The sequence below is a fragment of the Leptinotarsa decemlineata genome, unplaced genomic scaffold (assembly GCF_025532065.1).
Source record: "Leptinotarsa decemlineata unplaced genomic scaffold, Ldec_3_MD MMD2_tig00000133_RagTag_RagTag, whole genome shotgun sequence".
Taxonomy (NCBI): Eukaryota; Metazoa; Arthropoda; class Insecta; order Coleoptera; family Chrysomelidae; genus Leptinotarsa; species Leptinotarsa decemlineata.
In genome coordinates this window covers 7,803,486-7,822,926 of record NW_027412542.1, presented here as the reverse complement: position 1 = coordinate 7,822,926, position 19,441 = coordinate 7,803,486, and the positions used below count along the sequence as shown (strand labels likewise).

Below are 19,441 nucleotides of genomic sequence, written 5' to 3'. Positions count from 1 at the left end.
CATGTATATTTTGTAACGAAGTATATTCCCGTTTCCGTGCGGGAGAAACATGGGTACATGGGTCAGACTTGCAACAAAAGTATTTGTTTACGATATATGCCAACGGTAGTAGGCAGTTCTACACTATGTCATCTCACCAACAATTGTGTTGATGAGATGGCATATGAAGAGCTTTAAAAAAATTGTATAAAAAAAAAGTATGAAGTTTTCGGAGTAATAAAGTTACGTTTTAATAAATCTGTTTGAAAAATCTGTTTTTCCGTTAATCAGCTGTCGCCCCCATACGAACGACAACTCTCAGAAGTTGAGGAACTTGTGCGAGCTAAGGACTAACGAGGTCTTACCTTTTAACGTGTGATTCCTAAAACGGTTGCAGAATCATTCCAGCTTCAACCAGATAAATTCTATCGAGAAAAATATCTGGTCGAGGCAGAAATCGAACCCACGACCTTCCGATCGTGAGTCGGACGCACTGTCACCGCGGTCAACTCCACAATTCCAAATAAGTGTCTTAAGTGTTCATTTCACTCCTTACCAATTCTGTAACTTCAAGGTGCTACTAGTAATTAAGTATAGAAAAAAGTATGCCATCTCAGGCATATCTCCCCTACTAATATTGTGTGGTTTTGAAAGTTTTCTCCGTTTTTATGAGTCTACTTCAAAAATTAATATCTCAGTGAATACGTATTCAGTTTTATCGAAATAAGCGCCATCAGTGCACGTTCAATAATAATAATAATAAGTGCACTTTCAATAATAATAATAATAAATGCTTTTATTGAAAGGTTACTCAGTACAATAGATACTAACCTAACCTAACAAATGGCAGAATTCAACATCTGCATCACATGATAAATCAAGACAGATATTGCTCTTCCATCCAACCAGCCAACGTAACACAGATCGATTAATTCCATCAGCATGAAAATTGTGTACTCGGGATTCGATGAAGTTGACGAATGCCTTTTTTTGCCTGATCCTGATTGGCGAAGGTTCTACCGGCGAGAAAGTTATCGAAGTGCTTGAAAACATGGTAATCGTTTGGCGAGAGGTGTGGTAAGTATGATGGGCGAAATAAAACTTCGATGCTCAATTAGTTTGATTTTCGGACGGTGATTTGTGAAACATGCGGACTCTACTGAAGTGATTTAGCCTGGTTGCAGAAATTAAAATGAATCACACCTTGGTCTTTTTTAATTAATTACCACGCTTTTATTAGCTTCACCTGTATGAATGTTTGTTTGTTTGTAACTCTCAAGCTCGGGATCTGTATTTGACAGAATTATCGACGTTATTGCTTGATCTATTCGCGGGCAGATGACGCACGTAACCTCCTTGATATAATTCGAACTCACTTTACATGCAATTTTTTATTTGAGAAAAGTATTTTTTTTTATCAACACGCGCCTGCTGCCTTATTTGTAACCCTCCTATGCGCGCCCTCTGCCTTCCTTGGTCTTGGTAGCTAATTTTCAGGCTCCCTCTCTGGAATCGGAAAATATCAATGGCAATTTTTTTTTCTAAACATTATACGGCTGATTGGTCCCAAAGTTTAGGTAAAATAAATATAGTTTGAAAAACTGAAAAGCACGCTTTCAAAGAACATCGAACTAAAAAGTTAAAAATATTTTTGTTAAAAATAAGCTTTAAACAATAATGAACGAAAAATACTAGTATTATTGTGAAAAAAGCTTGGGCGCTTTATGCCATATTTTTTGTATATCAAGCGCCCGTCGCTTTTTTCATAATAATACAAGTAGGTATTTTTCATTCGTTATTGTTTTGAGCTTATTTAAAAAAATATTTTCAACTTTTTAGTTCGATGTTCTTTGAAAGCGTGTTTTTTAGTTTTTTAAAACTATATTTATTTTGGTGTGCTTTCACATTTGAGAAGTGTCTGCAGGGCCGTCTTTAACCTATTGGAGGCCCTGGGCATAATAGGATAATGGGGCCCTTATGACTTTGACAGAACACTATTTTGTTAGAATAGACAAAAAAAGTAGATAAACAAGGTTGAATATTTAATTTCATTAACAACCACATAAAACGAATAGATAAATGTAACATAGTCCACAAAAGTAACTTACCGGTGTGGAAAAATTACTTTTACAAAAATTTTACTAAATTTTAATTATGAAACAAATACAATTAAGTATGAATTAAATATTGTTGCACTAGAAATTGCACTAAAGATGAAAACATATGCATATATTTAATTGTATTTTATTGTAATTTCTCAATTAAATTAATTGGTTGATTCAAACTTGGAGCTTCATACTTCGCTTCGTTTCCTCAATTTAAATGGGGTAAGTCACACTGATGAGTGTACCTACTGATGATTTTTCTTTGAAATGTGTATGTTTTTAGTATACCATTATATATTTGAATTTATCTAAGCATGCTGAAGTCGGAAAGCCTAAATTTTGGGCGAGAGTAGAATAGCTTCGCGCATGTAAAAGCTAGTAAGTTGGTATTGTAGTCAGTAGTTTAGGTTCGATTTCTACGAATTATATAATTTTTTTGGTAATAAATATTGGTTATTGTTTGGTGATCTGACAGGAACTAGGGATTTTTATTTGATCTTTGATATTTGATCGATCGCGGGGCACTTGCCCAAAGTGCCCATTGGGAAAGAGGAGTTTGAGTGCCTGGGTTGCTCAACGATGTCCAACCACTGTCCTGAATGTTTCCTGTTGTCGTATAGAAGATCCACTTTTATAACACGTGACGATTTAAAAAAGGATCTTTTTGGTTGTATAAAAGCAAAGAAAAACAGACTTTGATATGCGAGAATTTCTGTGGATCGTGGGGTACCTACTTCTCGAGATTGTTGATCTTTCCAATACGTTTCAAACCATCAAAAACGGTATGGGAGCTGACGCACAGTTCCTACGCCATTCCACGCACCGTTTGTGATGAGTTACTCTCCACTAGGGTCCTCGAATCCTCGTCCTGGATTACTGTAGGTCGATCACTTCGAGGCTCAACCTCGAGGTTGACATCTCTGGAACGAAATATCACAAATCAACGTCAAACAGTGCTTTTATTAACACTATCACTGCCAAGTGCCTGTTTAACTTTTCAAGTCGTTCTGAGTAACAACTGTGAAAAAAATCAAAATCATTTGAAATAAAACCTTGTTGAATCTTTAGTGGAAGATCATATCAGTAGTCATCTTTACAAATTTGAACTGTTTCTGAAAAATTTTATTCTCTCTGATATACTTCCGTAAAAATATTTATTTCTTCAATTTTTATTATTCAAGTAATTCATGTGACATTAAATGGAAAACAAATGAGTTTCTACCTCCTTACACAAACATACCTGCGATCACATAACCAACCTCGTGAAGGGAAACAAATAGAAAAGGACGAAGAAATACCCTTACCCCTTCCTTAATCGAAAGAAACATCCCTTGAGCGAATCTATTTTAATCGTCGAATCAGTATTTAGTACCCAAAATAGACTACCTTGTATATACTAGCCTCACGTTGCAATCCACGTTTAAACGCTGTCGAACAGGGAATACTCCACCACGACCAAGTCATTCTCATTGCACAGATAGCATTAGGCGTTGCATAATCGCGGCCGGCTAATACTTTTATTAGTTTATTGTGTTTGTAGGATCAAGTGTAGTGACCTTCTAGACCGATATGTTGATTTGTGATAGAAAAATGGCGCGGAACTAGTGGCCTGGCACCCTGTCACCCCCTAAAAGAGGTAGTGTTAAACAATTTTCATAAATGTTTCAATGAAATGTATACAACTTGGCATTCAATCATTTGCTGAAAAGTTTTGTTCTTCTTGCAATACTCACTCACCTATAATTCAGAAAGATGATAAAATAAAACTAAGTTCATCCTTCCATGTTATACTCAGATATGCATTATTCTTTTCACTCACCACAACTAGAACGAATTTTTTCGAAGCAGTTTCGCTAACCAAGTCAGCATCATCAAGAGACGAGTAAAAGTATCAGTTGAGTAAAAATAACATTTTTTATTCATCTCCTGATGATCCCAACTTGGGTAGCGAAAAAATAATAAGATCCATTATACACTTGGGGTCCCAATTCCATCTGCAATGAATATTACCAGTAATATTCATTACTACACCAAAGGTTTCAAACAGTGCATCATAAGTCCATCTACAATATCGAAAATACAATAATCAAACTTAAAATATTCAAGGGTTATCTCTGCACCCATTAACTCTCATCGGTGCAGAAAAGATCCGACCCAAACAGCAATGCGCCTAGGACTCGATTGCATGTTGTTTGGGTCTGTCGGATACAATTCAATGTCCAGTGTGCTATTAGCCGGGGAAGTAGTTGTTTTCTGGCATGCATTTACCAGAACCTACTGTGTTTCGAAATATCATTTCGAAATATTTTATTTTTATTTGAATTGAAAGGTTTATATTTTAAGGAGAGATTTATTTTTGGGAAAGAAAGTTTTTGGCTTCCTACTACTTCATCTTGATACAAAAAATATGTTGGAATCTTCCAAAGAAAGAAGGAAGCGATCAATTTCAAAAGGAGTAACTCTATACATAGTTGTGTAGATCATGCAAAGAAGTAACACATATTTTTTTAATCAAGATGGAGTAGTAGAAAGCCGAAAACTTTTTTCCCAAAATTTAATTTTTCATTTGCAAAATTTTCAAAATTATGAGATTGCGCGCATTTTGATCTATTGAAGTTGGTTTATGTACGAGTGATATATCTTTATTTCCAGAAAAAGGAAACTATAATTCAAAGTGGAAAAACTGACTTTTGAAATCAAAATTTTATGATTTGCGTAAATAAGAGTACTGTGAAATTTTGTAAAGGCTGCCTAGCCCTTAACTGTTTCATCGTTTTTATGCTTGATGAAAATAATCAGTTCTGTATCATAAAAACATAATTATTAAGTATCAGTGTGATTAGTTTATATTTATTTGTTCTATTATATGAGCACTTTTGCTTTTATCTTGTCAAAGAGCCCTACTCAACGAACTCAACCTCAAAAAACAAAATTTAAACGCGTATATGTATGTGTGAATGAATGGTGTACATCTTGTGAATTATTTCAATGGAAGTGTCAACGTTTTTATTTCTCTCTCAATAATTAAATTTCACTTTTCATAGCTACGAACTTCTTTTGTTTGAAGGTGGTTGACAATGTTTCGTGGTGTATTTCATCAGTTCGGACTTCCATTGTCTAATATAATATAAATTGATTTGAAGTCCCTGAAAAAAATTAAAAAAGACTAACCGAAAATAACAATTTTATTGAATAAAAAACTGAAATTACAAAGGAATAACATACAAACAACAACCACAAACAACAACGAACTTCTTGTTTGCAATTCGAAAATTATTGAATAATAGCCAATACACGTTTAATAACGTGTTATATACTATATTTTTTTACTGACATTATTTAATAGCAAAAAATTAAATTCATTTCACAGAAAAATAATGTTACTCTGTATTTATAATAAATTGTCTGCATAAAAGTTGGCATATTTCAAAGAACTGTCGAATAAAAACATAGATAGATTTAAAAAATTTCTGACTTAAATTTCCGTCACTAGGGAAGCAATAAAATATTCTAAGAATGTTTTACGATAGTAACTTTTCGATTGGCATTGAACTTCAATAATGGCAGACTTGTCAATTGCGACTATTTGGAAATTGCAATATTTTTTACTCTTTACTATCTCCAAAATAGAAGATGATTTCTGAGAATATATCAAAATCACCTTTTCTGAAATATTTCCTATCTTCTTTTCACTATGTTTCGAACTTTTTGTACCCTAATCTTTGAATGGATACTTATTTGTATTCAATGTAAGTTGACAAGTTATTAGGCACTCAACATCAGGTGAATAAGAAAGTGGGAAGATAATGGTTTTCGACTCTTATAGTGTTTAATAAATTTTTAAATAATATAGTAGTGTAATTCAGGAAGGAAAATCTTACTTTGCTGGTCATTAGGTATTTTTCACCAGTAGCCTCAGTCAGCCTCCGTGTTCACGGAGCCTTACGTCAAAATTTCTATCGGTTTGGCCTGTATTTACTGCACAACATTCACCATACTTTTTTCTATATATACCTGATTTTTTCATTCTATCTCGTTTGGGTTTTGCATTAAACAGAGTTCTGCCTAAATTATTATTACTTATGAAAACTGTTGTTATTTTGTATATATTGTATATTTTCTGAAAGTTTACCTGTGCTACTAGACGTAACTATATTGTGTTCTCTGCAGTTTCGGTATAATTTACTTATAACTGTTTTATGAGTTTTACTTGATATTATTTTTTCTATTAGAGAAACTGGTACCTGGTACCTGATTGTTTACTGCAATTTGCTTAATTATTTTTAGTTCATCTTGGACATTCTTCCCAGGTGAAGAGATTGCGAAAGTCTGTGTTCTTTTTCATTTCTTTGAAGTAATTGAAAAAAGATCGTAATATTTGAAGTTCATTTAATGAAAAAAAAATTAATGAATTTTTTGTTGAAATTTTAAACTGTAATTGGTATAGGTAATGGTTCGAAAATAAAATGAGAGACAGCAGAAATTCTCCTTCAGTGGTATAAAATTAATAAGTTGAATTGAATAGTGTGTACTGATTCAAATTCTCCATATTTCGAAATAACATGACCAACGATAAGTGATCCTGAGAAAGTCTACTTTTTCTATGGCATATGTATATTTAAAATGCATTGAAAAGACTTCCAGTGCATCCGGCCAACTGGAAAACCTTGACTTATATGCAAGCGTGTATTAAAGAATGTCATTTACCTTCTTCAGGTCAGGTGGCCTGATATCGGATATGTATATATTTTCAGAGACTACCATGAAAATTGAGGGTAAATGATTTATCTCAAATTGCCATTTCTTATTCTAATATATAAAAATGGATGTTTGTCTGTTGGTTGGTTGGTACGTGATAAACTTCTACATCGCTCAACCGATCGTGATGAAACTTGACATGTGTAGGTAATTTTTCATAGAGAAGGTTTTTAGGCTATCAGTTTTTCTGTAACTCGCCACTAGATGGCGCTATAGAACAATTTTTTGAAAGCACTGTTTTATAACGCCGCGCATGCATAAGTTCGTTGATTCTGATTCTGCCAAAACATTGAAACAGCAGCGATACAGCAACATAGTACTAATTAGTACTACAACTATCAAATTCTACACGGGGGAAGCCGCGGGCAACAACTTGTGTCTTATATTTCAAAATTCAGTAAATAAGGAAATGAATTTAAAGCACCTTGCAGCTAGTGAAAGTGAAACAGAGTTTAAATGATTTTACACTCGATACCAATATCAATCATATGAAAGAAAGAATTGAATGAATGACCTTTGCTCATTTGCAATGCAAATTATAATTGTATCTATCTACATCTCAATGATATAACTTCAATAGTTAGGCATATCTTCATTATTCCAAGTGATATCTATACAGTGACAGAATAGAGGAGTAAATTGAAATGGATTCAGATTCTGTCCAGATATTCTGTCAACTATCCTGATCACTATTAGAGGAAAAAGGTTTAGATTCTTCAGGCGAAATTACCTTTCCAATGATCGTTCAAAGGTCATTTCTCGAATTAACGACTTATTGAAAGAAAACAAGAATCCAATATATTGCTTTGCTGACGACAGCACACTTGTCTCGTCATTCCATTTGGATTCCAGGATACCGGTTGCGGATGCACATCTTCACTGGCAGCAGAAGGTTGTATATCTCAATGAGGATCTAAAAATGAATTCGAATTGGTGGGAAAGTAGCTAGGTTTACTTCAATGCCACAAAAACCCATGCATAGGTTCTCTCCAAAAAAGTGAATGTCTTTGATCCTGATATAATAATGTCAGGACAAACAATTCCGCTTTCTGCTTCGATAAGTTTGTGGGGGATTAAAATGGACAGCAATATGTCTTGGCACAATCATGTCGCTGGAATTGCGGAGGCTGCTTCCAAAAACCTTGGAAGCAGCCTCCTGTTCTAAACCAGAAAACTGTACACACCTCAGCAACTTTTGATGTTTTATAGAGTTCAGATCAAGATCTTTTAGTGGTATTATTCTCATGTTTGGAGCTCCCCCCCTTAGCATACCCTGGAGCTGCTGGATTCCATCTTGAAAAGAGCCATTCGCCTCATTGGAGACGCGAACATCACTTGTAACCTTGATAGTCTGGAACATCGAAGAAAGGTTGGAGATTTGTCTCTCTTCTATAGATACTTTCACGAGAAGTGTTCAGGTGACTTAGCACATTTGATACCACCAAGAGCGGTACGTATCAGAAATACGCGACGGACTGTGGCTGCTTATCATTTTGAAGTTCAGCTCAGTACACCTCGACCTTCACTGTTCAAGAACATCGAAGAAAGGTTGGAGATTTGTCTCTCTTCTATAGATACTTTCACGGGAAGTGTTCAAGTGACTTGGCACCTTTGATACCACCAAGAGCGATACGTATTATCGTTTTGAGGTTCAACTCAGTACACCTCGAACTTTACTTTCAAGAAGTGTTTCATTTGGAGAGCTGCGTTTATGTGGAAAAAACTTCCTGAAAACGCTTTTTCAAATGGATTTAATCTTCAGTGATTCAACAGTTTCCTGCAGTGCTTGTGTTTTGCCCTTAAACAAATCTTGCCGAAATGTTTAGACAGTAATTTTATTTACTATTCTCTATACCGTAGTCTTGCTTTTGATGTTGACAGAAATAAAATAATTCATTAAATATCTCATTAGAGTCAATATTTTTGTACATAAAATTATAAATTCAAAGCAAGCATTGAATTCTGCCATGCTGCTTGCATCCGCTAGCTTCCAACGGTCACAGCTGTTTTCCTGCTGAAAGTGGTCCCCGTGCAATGCTGAATACAACCGGTGGATAAAATTAAAGCGATTCAAAAAGCTCTTTTATGTCATATCCAGACGTTTTGCGTCCTAGATTTGGCAATTACCGTCTATCACATTCTGTGACTCCAACCGTTGGAAGATGGTGAACGTGAGTCATTTGGGTTTTATTATGACATTTCCAATTAGTGTCACATCTGCAGTGACAAATTCTCCTTCTCAATGTGGCAGCATTTTCCACCATTTCGTTTTAATTTCACATTCATCTCATTGTTCTCATTAATTAGTAACTCAATTATCAGAAAATAAGTATTTTCAAATGAAATCTCAAATTATTCATCTCTCCCAACTACCTACCCCGCAGGTTCTGGTAAATGTGCCGGAAAATAACTCGTAGATATTTCTCATTCAAATATAAATAAATCTCTCCTGGATACCGTCTTCAGACACTATTCAATTATCGTTTTTCGGTTAGTGGTGATCTGTGTATCAACAGAGTGTCAAAGTCTCCTATCTGTCATAAACTTCCATGGCGAGATTTGAATTGACCTTCAACGAAATTCGTAGTGAGAAGAGGAATGAATTCATTTTCAGAAACTCGTGAATGAAGAATGAATAGAATGCTGCATTTCTTTGGATTTCTTCTTCAATGTTGACGGTTTTTGACAAAATACTTCACACAGGGAAGGGATTCAACCGATTGGGGTTTTTATTCATCTTGCTCCCAATTAATCCAGATAATTTGAGTTATACCTTGATATCAACAAATATAACCTATATCTACATTGAAATGTACTATTTTTCGCCACGATGTTTCTTCACTTTCGTCCGTCTCACGGATCATCATACGTTGAATGAACTGCATGTTCTGACATAACTGAATGTATCAATGTGATAAGTTAAGAATACGTCTCCGGATCGGTTATAAACCAGAAGAAGAAGAAGAATATATTTATTGAAATAGGTAACCCTAATATACAATATTATATAAAACATATTACTAACATTATAGAAATAGAAAATTATTATTAAAAACTTAAAAATGTTGGTATAGTTCAAAATTGAAAATAAATAATAAAAATTTCTAGTTTGAAAAATACCGACATATGCTATTAAAAATACATTGCAATATAGGTGCAGCTCCAATACAATGATAACTAGAAAAAAACAACATACAAATACTATATTTATTAATATCATCTTACCAGGTATTATTCTATCTAGCATTTTGGAAGGATTTCGATAACTGGTTTTTAAAAATACTTAATGATGGACTAGATTTAATTACATTGGGTAATTTATTATATGCATCAAACCCTTTGAAAAATAAAGAATTCATGGCACTTCTCCTATTTGTTCTGCATAAATGCAAATTAGTATGATTTCTTGTGGCATATTTGTGCACTTCTAAATTTAGACTAACAAATTCAGAAAAATATGAAGGTGATAAGTTATTCAGAATTTTATATATAAATGTCATAGTTAATTAATACAACCGTAAAGAAACTGGTAGCCACCGCAAAGTTTGTAACATGATTTCTATTTCAATGAATCTATTCACTTTTAGAACAATTCGCATACCGCGTTTTTGAAATTTTTGTAAGTGAGATGTTTGATTAAGATTAAACAAGAAAATAATAGAAGCACAGTAATCAAAATGTGGTTGGATAATCGCATTTTATATAGTAATTTCAGACTGAGTGAATAATTTACCAGAAATTCTTGCAAAGGAATATAGTTTTTCAGATATTTTTTACATATATAATCGAGATGATTGCCAAAAAGTAATAAATTATCCAACTGGAATCGAAGATATTTGATACATGACACAATTTCAATGTTTTCATTATCGATTTGTAGATTTACCTTATTTAAATCAAGGTTGTTCCATTTATATTTTGTTGACATAATCATTCTTTTAGTTTTCATTTTATTCAGTTTCAATTTATTTGCCATGAGGTACTCATTTACATCCTTTAATGCGGAATTCATTCTATCAATAGCTTTATCTAGGCTTGTATCGTAGCATGCATCATGCATGCATCATATATAAATAAATTTACAAAATCAACATTTATAAACAAGTTTATGTCATTCAAGTATAAGATGAAAAGCAGAGGTCCTAACACGCTACCTTGCGGCACACCTATATGTATATCCAATTCCTGTGAGATATTATCTGGAACTCTGACTTTATGCTTTCTATGGGATAAATAGTCAGACAACCATTGGTAAACAACACCATCAATGCTATAACCTCTTAATTTCATTAGAAAAATATTACGGTCAATTTTTTCAAAAGCCCTCTTCAAATCAAGTTACTACAAATGTATTCTTTTTTCTTTTTTTCTTTCTTCTTCTTTTTTGAATTTAGATAACGTGAGTTGTAATGCGAATTCACATGAATATTTTTTACGAAATCCAGATTGATTATTTAATGAAATTTCACTTTTTTCAACATGATCAAGTACCTGCTTATGAACAGCTAGTTCAAGAATTTTTTCTATTGGTGGTAATGTATTTATAGGTTTACATTCACTAGCCTTGATTGTATTGCTTACCTTTTGAATGGGAACTATAGACTATAGTACTAACTTTTAAAGAATTTGGAATTTTAGAAGTTTGAAGAGAAGTATTTACAAGGTTTAAAATTATATGTCCACATGTTTCGAAAACGACTTTGAGCATTTTGGAATTTAAGATCTCATGAACATTGTTTTTGTTGTCTAAGGAGTTAACAATTAGACGTAAGTCATTCATTGTTAATATGTGAAACATATTGATTCCAATAGAGATTCCAGAAAACTATAGTCCTAATATCGATGTGGCTTGTATACCATATCCTTTTGATACAAATTGGACGTTTATCATATAAGCGCAATGTTCAGACAAGATCTTTGCCAAATAACTATGAAATATCTGAGGGATGACGGTTTTATGATTGAAGAGGAGTGAATTATCGCCAAAAATTAACTAGCTTTCAAACCTTCAGGATTCTGACAGATACTTTGGAATTTGTAAGAAATATTGAGTTCAGGGATGGGTAATTCCTTTCTTTCATTTCCCCAATGAATCCGGTTTTATCATGAGAAATTACTAATAATAATAATAATAATGAATATATTTCTGTTGATAAGGTTGCCGTTTTTTTTGGAAATATACATTTTTTTTTCATAAAAACGAATATTAGAATTTCCAATTTCTGAGATGATAAAATCTATTAGCGTTTCGATAATAGTCCAACTATATTATTAACAATAACGATCGAAAAGGAAAAATTATTTAGCTTACGATTGTGTTCACTGCTGAATAATGGCAGTTTTGGAAACATGATAATCAGTCCTGTGAACAATTTTATATTAATTATTGCAACGTTACCTAATCACTCAAATGTTAGTATAATTCATAAATGAAATGGTTTTGGAAGAAATGAAAAAATATAATTGAACCATTTATTTCTAGATATCTCTTGTAAGTGAGTGGACGATATCGATTTCATATTTTTACTATGGAATCTGAATCTGGAACTACCACCACGAAAATTTCCGATTCAGGATACTCGAATAGCTGCAGCAACACCAATTCCCAGCGAAGGTAAGATCAAGGGTTAATTAAAAACAAGTACTTGATATGAACCCACTTTTATGTAATCGTTTAATGAAAAGCAGTGAGTTAGGTTGTCAGGAATTTGTTTTGCTTGTGAAAAGTTTTGAAGTATAAAAACCGACCATGAAAATTAAAAAAATGATTATACAGGAAAACACAGACATTTGAAATTTGCTCAAGAAAGTACTCTTATTGGGTTATAGAAAAATTTTTCGTGATTTTTTGCTTGTAACATAAAATAATAGTTGATTATTGAATTGGATCATAACTTGAAGTACACTTTATAGGTGATCACCATGAACATTATTTTGTGGAAACCAGGTTTTTTCATTCAAAATCCTTTTCATTTTCGCAACCAAGCTCTAGTTTCTTGTATTTCTTACTGAATTAAAATACAACTCTATAATGAACTATACTGAAATTCATTCTCGTCAAAAGTAGCCTTTGGTCTTTTTCATGATAAATATTACTAGGTAACCTAAATAATCATGAACTGAGCTTGGAATTGAAATTTCACATCGATGCTTGTTAATTGTTCAGTAATGAGAATTCAAGTAATTTTTGTTTTTGTCAGCAAGATATTCTTTTGGAACAATACCTGTATCTTTTCGGCATATGATCGACTAATAATGATAATAATAGCTGGTGGAAGAAACTACCAAGCACCCATCGTCTTCATTGAGCCACAATAAACCCTTGCGGGTTGCGGTGGAGGGTCGAATAAACCCACTCACTTTAGTCCTACCCTAACCCATCGTCATCTGGCCAGAGTTTTCAACACATGGCTAGAGGGAAAGCAGCAGATTCCGGAATGGTTTGTCAAGGGGCGGCCCGTTATTTTCCCCAAAAAGTGAGATCTGTCGATTCCTTAGAATTACAGAGCAATAACATGCTTGAATTCATGTTATAAATTGTTCACGAGCATAGCACACACGAATACTTTCCGCAGTTGACCGGAAATTCGGACGGATATCTGAGCACAGGAATCCAAGGAGAGAAGCCCACACTGTTAAGATAGTTGTTCTGATTATTCGCGTCCTTAGTGGAATTATGCCTTTATTACTCTCAAATCTCAAGATCATGCTTACTTGCCGCAATAAGGCAGAAATCTTGGCCGGGCAAATGCGGAAAGCTGTCAATCTTGAAGGATTGCGTCTGCTCAGAGCACATAATTCTCAGATCTAATGATCACTTCAAAATTCAAAACCGCCATTCTTGGTACGCTAGGATTAATACAGGTATATGATTCTGGATTCTGTCAAATGTGTTAGAACTTCGGGAATGGAGTCTGATCAACTACCGTATTTTAGGTCAAAGAAGGTAATATAATGATCATTCTTCGATAGAGTGAGAGAGTATATTGTTATTTTAACAATAAAAGTCACTCATCGAACTTTTCAAATATTCGGATCCAACCCTATATTCAGCGTAATTGTATTTTATGCTGATAATAATAATGAACGTCTCTCATTTCCATAAAAGTTACATATAAGTTTTGTAAGTATTAATTTTCATTGAACAGAACGAAATGCCAAGTTCAGACTCGATTTTTCCACTTATGAGTGGCACCATCGACAAAATGACCATATTCTACTTGCACTATTTTTGTTATATAAGTATCATGAGTATCAAATTAAATTTACTATTGGGGGGTTTTCAATGTAAATATTTGCTTAAAGTTAACTTCAAGAGAAATTCAAGTTTGAATTTAATATTTCAGTGCTAGTTCAAAATCGAGACACAGCGGGAGCAATTCAAGTGGAAGTAGCGGATACTGTGGAGCTACAGATCCCGATGGAAGGTAAGATACTTTTTTTCGGTTCATATAACGAATTTTTTTGAATAATTTTGACCTATCCCGAGTCCTGATGTTTCGTTTATACGATAGCAAAGAAGTGGCAGGAACTTCTCTTTATCTGTCGTTGAATTACTTTATCAAATGTAAACAGAATTAGTCTTAATATACTGCAGGAGTATAAAAATATAAATGTGAAAGTTTGTGAGGATGGATGTATGAATCTATGTTTGTGGCTTTTTCACGCCTTAACGATTGAACGGATTTAGATGTAACTTCACATAAATACAGCTTATACATCAGAATAATATGTAGGCTACAATTTACAAAGGTTTTATGTGATACAAAGAACCCACCTGCATATTTCAAGATTCTAGGTTCAGTAGCTTCGGCTGTACGTTAATATAAGAGTGTAAGTCACTAGATAGGTACCCACTTATACAATACTAGCTGCTATGGCTGGGATTGAATCAAATAGCCGTAACTGAAGCAGATTAACTTCTTTTAGTGACAAAGTAATCCTAGTTAGGTACCTATTGATTGACTAACACTCTTATATTAACGTACAGCCGAAGCTATTGAACCTAGAATCTTGAAATATGCAGGTGGGTTCTTTGTAAAGCGTAAATAAAAGAATTTCCACCCCCAAAGGGGAAAATAGGGGTTTACGGATTGTACTGAACTCCAGCAGTTCTGAAGTTTTGGATTAGTGAAAAAAATATTGTAACTATTTGTCTAAAATGGTCTGTCACGAAATTAGATGTGACAAATCGAATTCAACGAGGGCGAAGCCGCGGGCAACAATCAGTACCATATGCATGAGATATCTTGCAGTTTTACAGTTAGACTTTTGTTGCAGTTATTAAATTGCCACCATAAAGGATATTTTATGAAGTATTGCCAATTTCAAAGTTTTGTGTTTTCACCAGCCGTACTGGTAGTACTGTTGGAAGAAGACAGGCAATTCTCGAATAACTATCAGCAAATTCAACTACGACGAAATGGTTATGTCCGTAGACATTGATAAGTCCATGAAAATATTGATGCTGGAACGTAATGAAAAGAAAACAAAACAGGGGCAACCGTTTTAATAACTGGATGTGGAATAAGAGGAACAAAAACAGGAACATGTAAAGTTACTTTCACAAGTTCCAGATGAAGTAGATATCTTGAATAAATTCCAGGGAGTTATTCAAAACCTCGAATATCCAGACTGAACGATCAGAAGACACATTGTGTGATACAATAATTAAACAAATTAAAATATTCAATTCTTCTACTTCGATGTATAATTTTTGTCGGTACACTTCAGCTCAAAATAAAAAATCTGTTCATGATCGGCTGCAATAAATCAGTAATTACCAGAAGATAATTGTGAATACTAATAATCGAAACGTTGTGAATTAATTAGTTAGTCAAACAGAGATGTTAAATTCCATTAGCTAACCTAATAGAGTCGAAATTATGCCCTGTTGCAACTTGATCCTCATCAGCCCCTTTTTTAAATGAAACATGCAATTTTTGCACAAGATTATTTTGTCACTGAAAAAGGTTAATCTGCTCTACTTATGGCTATTTGATTCAATCCCAGCTATAAAAACTTCGTTTGAATTAAAAAGGGAAGGTACACGTTTTGGCTTTCTACTTCTCCATTCTTTAGAAAATAAAAAATTTGGGAAAATTTCGAAGAAACAAAGAACAAAATCAACATCGAAATGAACCCCTTGCAAAAATGCAAAAATATTCACAATAAACATTTTTATAAAAATATGTGGAGCATACAAGAAGTTTCTGTTAGAGAGAAACTGAAAGAAAAGGAGATTTCGGAACGATTACTTTCATAAAAACAATGAATTACATGAAAATCATTTTCACCCATTTATTTTGTACTCCCAGCATTTGACTGAAACATATATCTATAGGAACGCTACACAAGGTAATATATGAAGAAGTACTTAAATAAAATTTCACTTACAACAAATCTTTGTTGAAAAGTGTTATCTTTTCAATTCAAATTCAATTCACCTGAAGTGGATTATTGAAATTTTTTCATGTTTTTTAATGACTATTTTCTTTTATGCCAAACTATGTTCCCATTCCATTCTTTGTTCTAGTGTGTGCACTGGTGTACACTCATCAAAGCGCAACAAAGAGAAAGAACACAAAAAGAAAAAGTTCAAATCCACCAACTCCAACGGCAATCTTCCGACAATTCCTGCTTATGGTAGCACCATCGCTTCTTCAGAAAGCCGTACTCCAAATCAAAACGAGCAGCCCTCAGAATCAGCAATGGGTGAGTACTGATCAATCGATGAAATTGTTGTCAAATCGCAAATTACAAATCTACGACATTTTTGACATTTATCTCGGAATTATATTTTTCACAAATTTGATGTCAGAATTGAATGATTCTAATTTTTAACTTGGAAATTCCGGCTAGAAACTCTGAGTTATACTTTTTTGACTTTCAACTAGATACTACTGTCTTTAAACTCGAAATTTTAATGTTGTCTCATATTACCCAATCTAATCTGATCTAGCTACCCCAGGTGTCCTTCAAGGATCCAATCTTGGCCTCCTTCTGTTTCTCATATTCATGAATGACTCATGTCTTGTACTGCATTCTGGTCATTCTGTTTGCAGATGATCTGAACTTTGATTCAATAACTGACTTTGATAATTGTATCACACTTCAAAAGAGGTGACAGCATAATAGTTTTGCGGTTTCAAAATTGGGTGAATCTTGGTATTTTCAGATGTATTGTATGGTCGGTCGGTAGCCAAGCGGTTCGGCGTGGGTGCTTTGTTTACTCACTCGAATTGACTACCGTGTTGGTCGGTGGTTCAAGCCCTAGTCTGAACGATCGATCTGCACTTGCTATCGTCCAACCCGTGTTAGGAATCACACGTTAAAAGGTAAGACCTCGTTAATCCTTAGCTCGCACAAGTTTCGACTTCTGAGGGTTGTCGTTCGTAGGGGTGCAACAGCTGGTTAACGGAAAAACAGATTTTAAACAGATTTTTTTTAAAACAGATTTCACCGAAATCGTAACCCCAAAACTTTTGATTACTCAGTAAATAGTGCTCGAGAGATGTCTGGCTTTCAAAAATTTGGGAGTCATATTTGAAACTAAGTTCATCTTTGATGAATACATCAACAAAGCTTTTACGTTTTCGAAAATATAAGTTGGTTACTATTTACGAATCTGTTATAGTGTTTCTAGCATAGACAGTTTAAAAATACTATATCGTTCATTCATCAGAAGTAAACTGGAATATGCAACGCTTATCTGGTCACAATTTTACCAAAGTGTAATTTGACAGTACAGAGTATGTTCAGAGGAAATGTTCAGAGTATTTATTCAAATGTTATGATTGTTATCCGGAAAGAAGTTATGACTATTTGCTCCTTTAATCACTATATATAAATGTATCATTATTTTTGTATGAACTTTTAGTACAACACAATACATTTCAATATTTTCATTGAATTTTGCTATTCTCTAAGACAACGTAATGGATATGGATACATATTATTTTTGATTTTTCATAGGAGTTGACGCTGTTGTGCCTCCAACACCTGCGGAAGTAGCAGTACACGTGAATATTGTAGAGAACCAGACTGTTGAAAAACCTGATACAATCATATCCCAAGCTGAACCTGTTACAGGTAATTACATTTTTTTGGTGCCATCGAGAATGAGCCTTAAAACTGAAAACTGTAGTTAACATTTGCTTCATTTTCATATAACAATACATCACACCACTCACTATCAAGGGTTGATATCTGAATTCCACATTTCACTTAACAAAACAAGAATAACAAATATCCATAAGTCAAGGCAAATTCGATATTTTTGATTTTTTAGGACATTCGATATTTTTTACTTTTTAGGACCTTACTATTTGAGTTTTATCCATTCAAGGTTTATAATTATGATTTTACTATCATTTTATTGGCCGAGACCAAAACCCAGCCTGATGCTGCAGTATTTTTATTTGATTATTACTTTTTCAAAGAAAATTTGACTGACGGAAAAAGATATTTTCAAAGTGAATATTTTGAAAAGGCAGTCTGCCTGAAATCTTGAATATTTTTTATTTTTGATCACCAATCTTTGCCTACAATAATCTTTTAATTCTTGAACGACATTTTACTGCTTACTTATTAGGTACTTACCTGCTTACGTTCATGGTATGTCTTCACCTCGGTGGAGATAGCTGAAATGGTCGACCTGGGTGCATCATGTAGATAGGTTGAAGATGAACCTCAATGAGATGATACTTGCCACATCCTTCAATCATGTTGTCTTTCAACATGAACAATTAAGAATACAATTTTTACAGTAGTGTGATGATTCGTGGACTCGAAAGAACATTTGAATATGTGCCTACCAAGCGGGCCATAAACAGATGGAATTAGCTTATATTTGAAATAGCGATGGAACACGATAAATCACTGATTAGGGTTGGTGCAGAATGTGGATTACTCCTTGCAAATACTGTAAAACTCCTGAAGAGTTATGTCACTCAAAGATGCAAGATCTCCTCTACTTCGTTAAGTAAATTCGGTGAATAATATTTTCCTTCCACTTTACTCAGAAGAGGGACCAAATCATAGAGGACAGAAAAGTTTCTACAGTTCTACTTTTCAATTCACTTCATTGAGCTGCTGAACATCTGTCAATTAGACCTTGGTACAACTATGTAGTAAAAATAATGGTGGTAGATTCTTTGAAACTGGAAATATTTCGGACCAAAAGCATCAAGTAAATTCTGTTCATTCGTACAGTGTTGCCAAAGGAATTACATACAAAGTTTTCTGAGCTCATAACTATCATTTTGCATTTGCATTCATACAAATCATCAAAATAATACTGTACCTGAACCTAAATATGTCAGTATCTAACCTAAGTTGACTAATTAGATTTTTATATCGACATCTTTCCAATAATTTAGATTTGATTTCTATACAAACCTTCAGAAACACAAAATGCTTTACATAAATAGTCCAGAAAAATACATTTGCTGAAGTAAAATCACTAACAGTCATTCATAAGTACACTGTCCATTGCATAACCTGCACGTAGTACAATTCTAATGCTCATCTAATCTCTCACACTGAATTCGATTTTGGTGTGAGGCTATAGATATAACACATTGTGTGTGGTATTTCCC

At 33.7% G+C, this 19,441-nt stretch overlaps 1 protein-coding gene across 8 annotated transcripts in view; it reads left to right on the top strand.

Moving 5' to 3' along the window:
* per (period circadian regulator) overlaps window positions 1–19,441 on the top strand; it is a 64,034-nt gene that overhangs the window by 20,927 nt on the left and 23,666 nt on the right. For 7 of the 8 annotated variants that reach the window (XM_074172651.1, XM_074172650.1, XM_074172656.1 and 4 more), the window contains exons 2-5: window positions 12,325–12,456; window positions 14,189–14,269; window positions 16,378–16,556; window positions 17,817–17,933. In XM_074172651.1, coding sequence (XP_074028752.1) covers window positions 12,371–12,456; window positions 14,189–14,269; window positions 16,378–16,556; window positions 17,817–17,933 — 463 coding nt within the window. In that variant the 5' untranslated portion in view covers window positions 12,325–12,370. Of the gene's footprint in view, window positions 1–3,516; window positions 3,721–12,324; window positions 12,457–14,188; window positions 14,270–16,377; window positions 16,557–17,816; window positions 17,934–19,441 lie in introns of those variants that run through there. The other variant, XM_023157128.2, reaches the window with a different exon arrangement.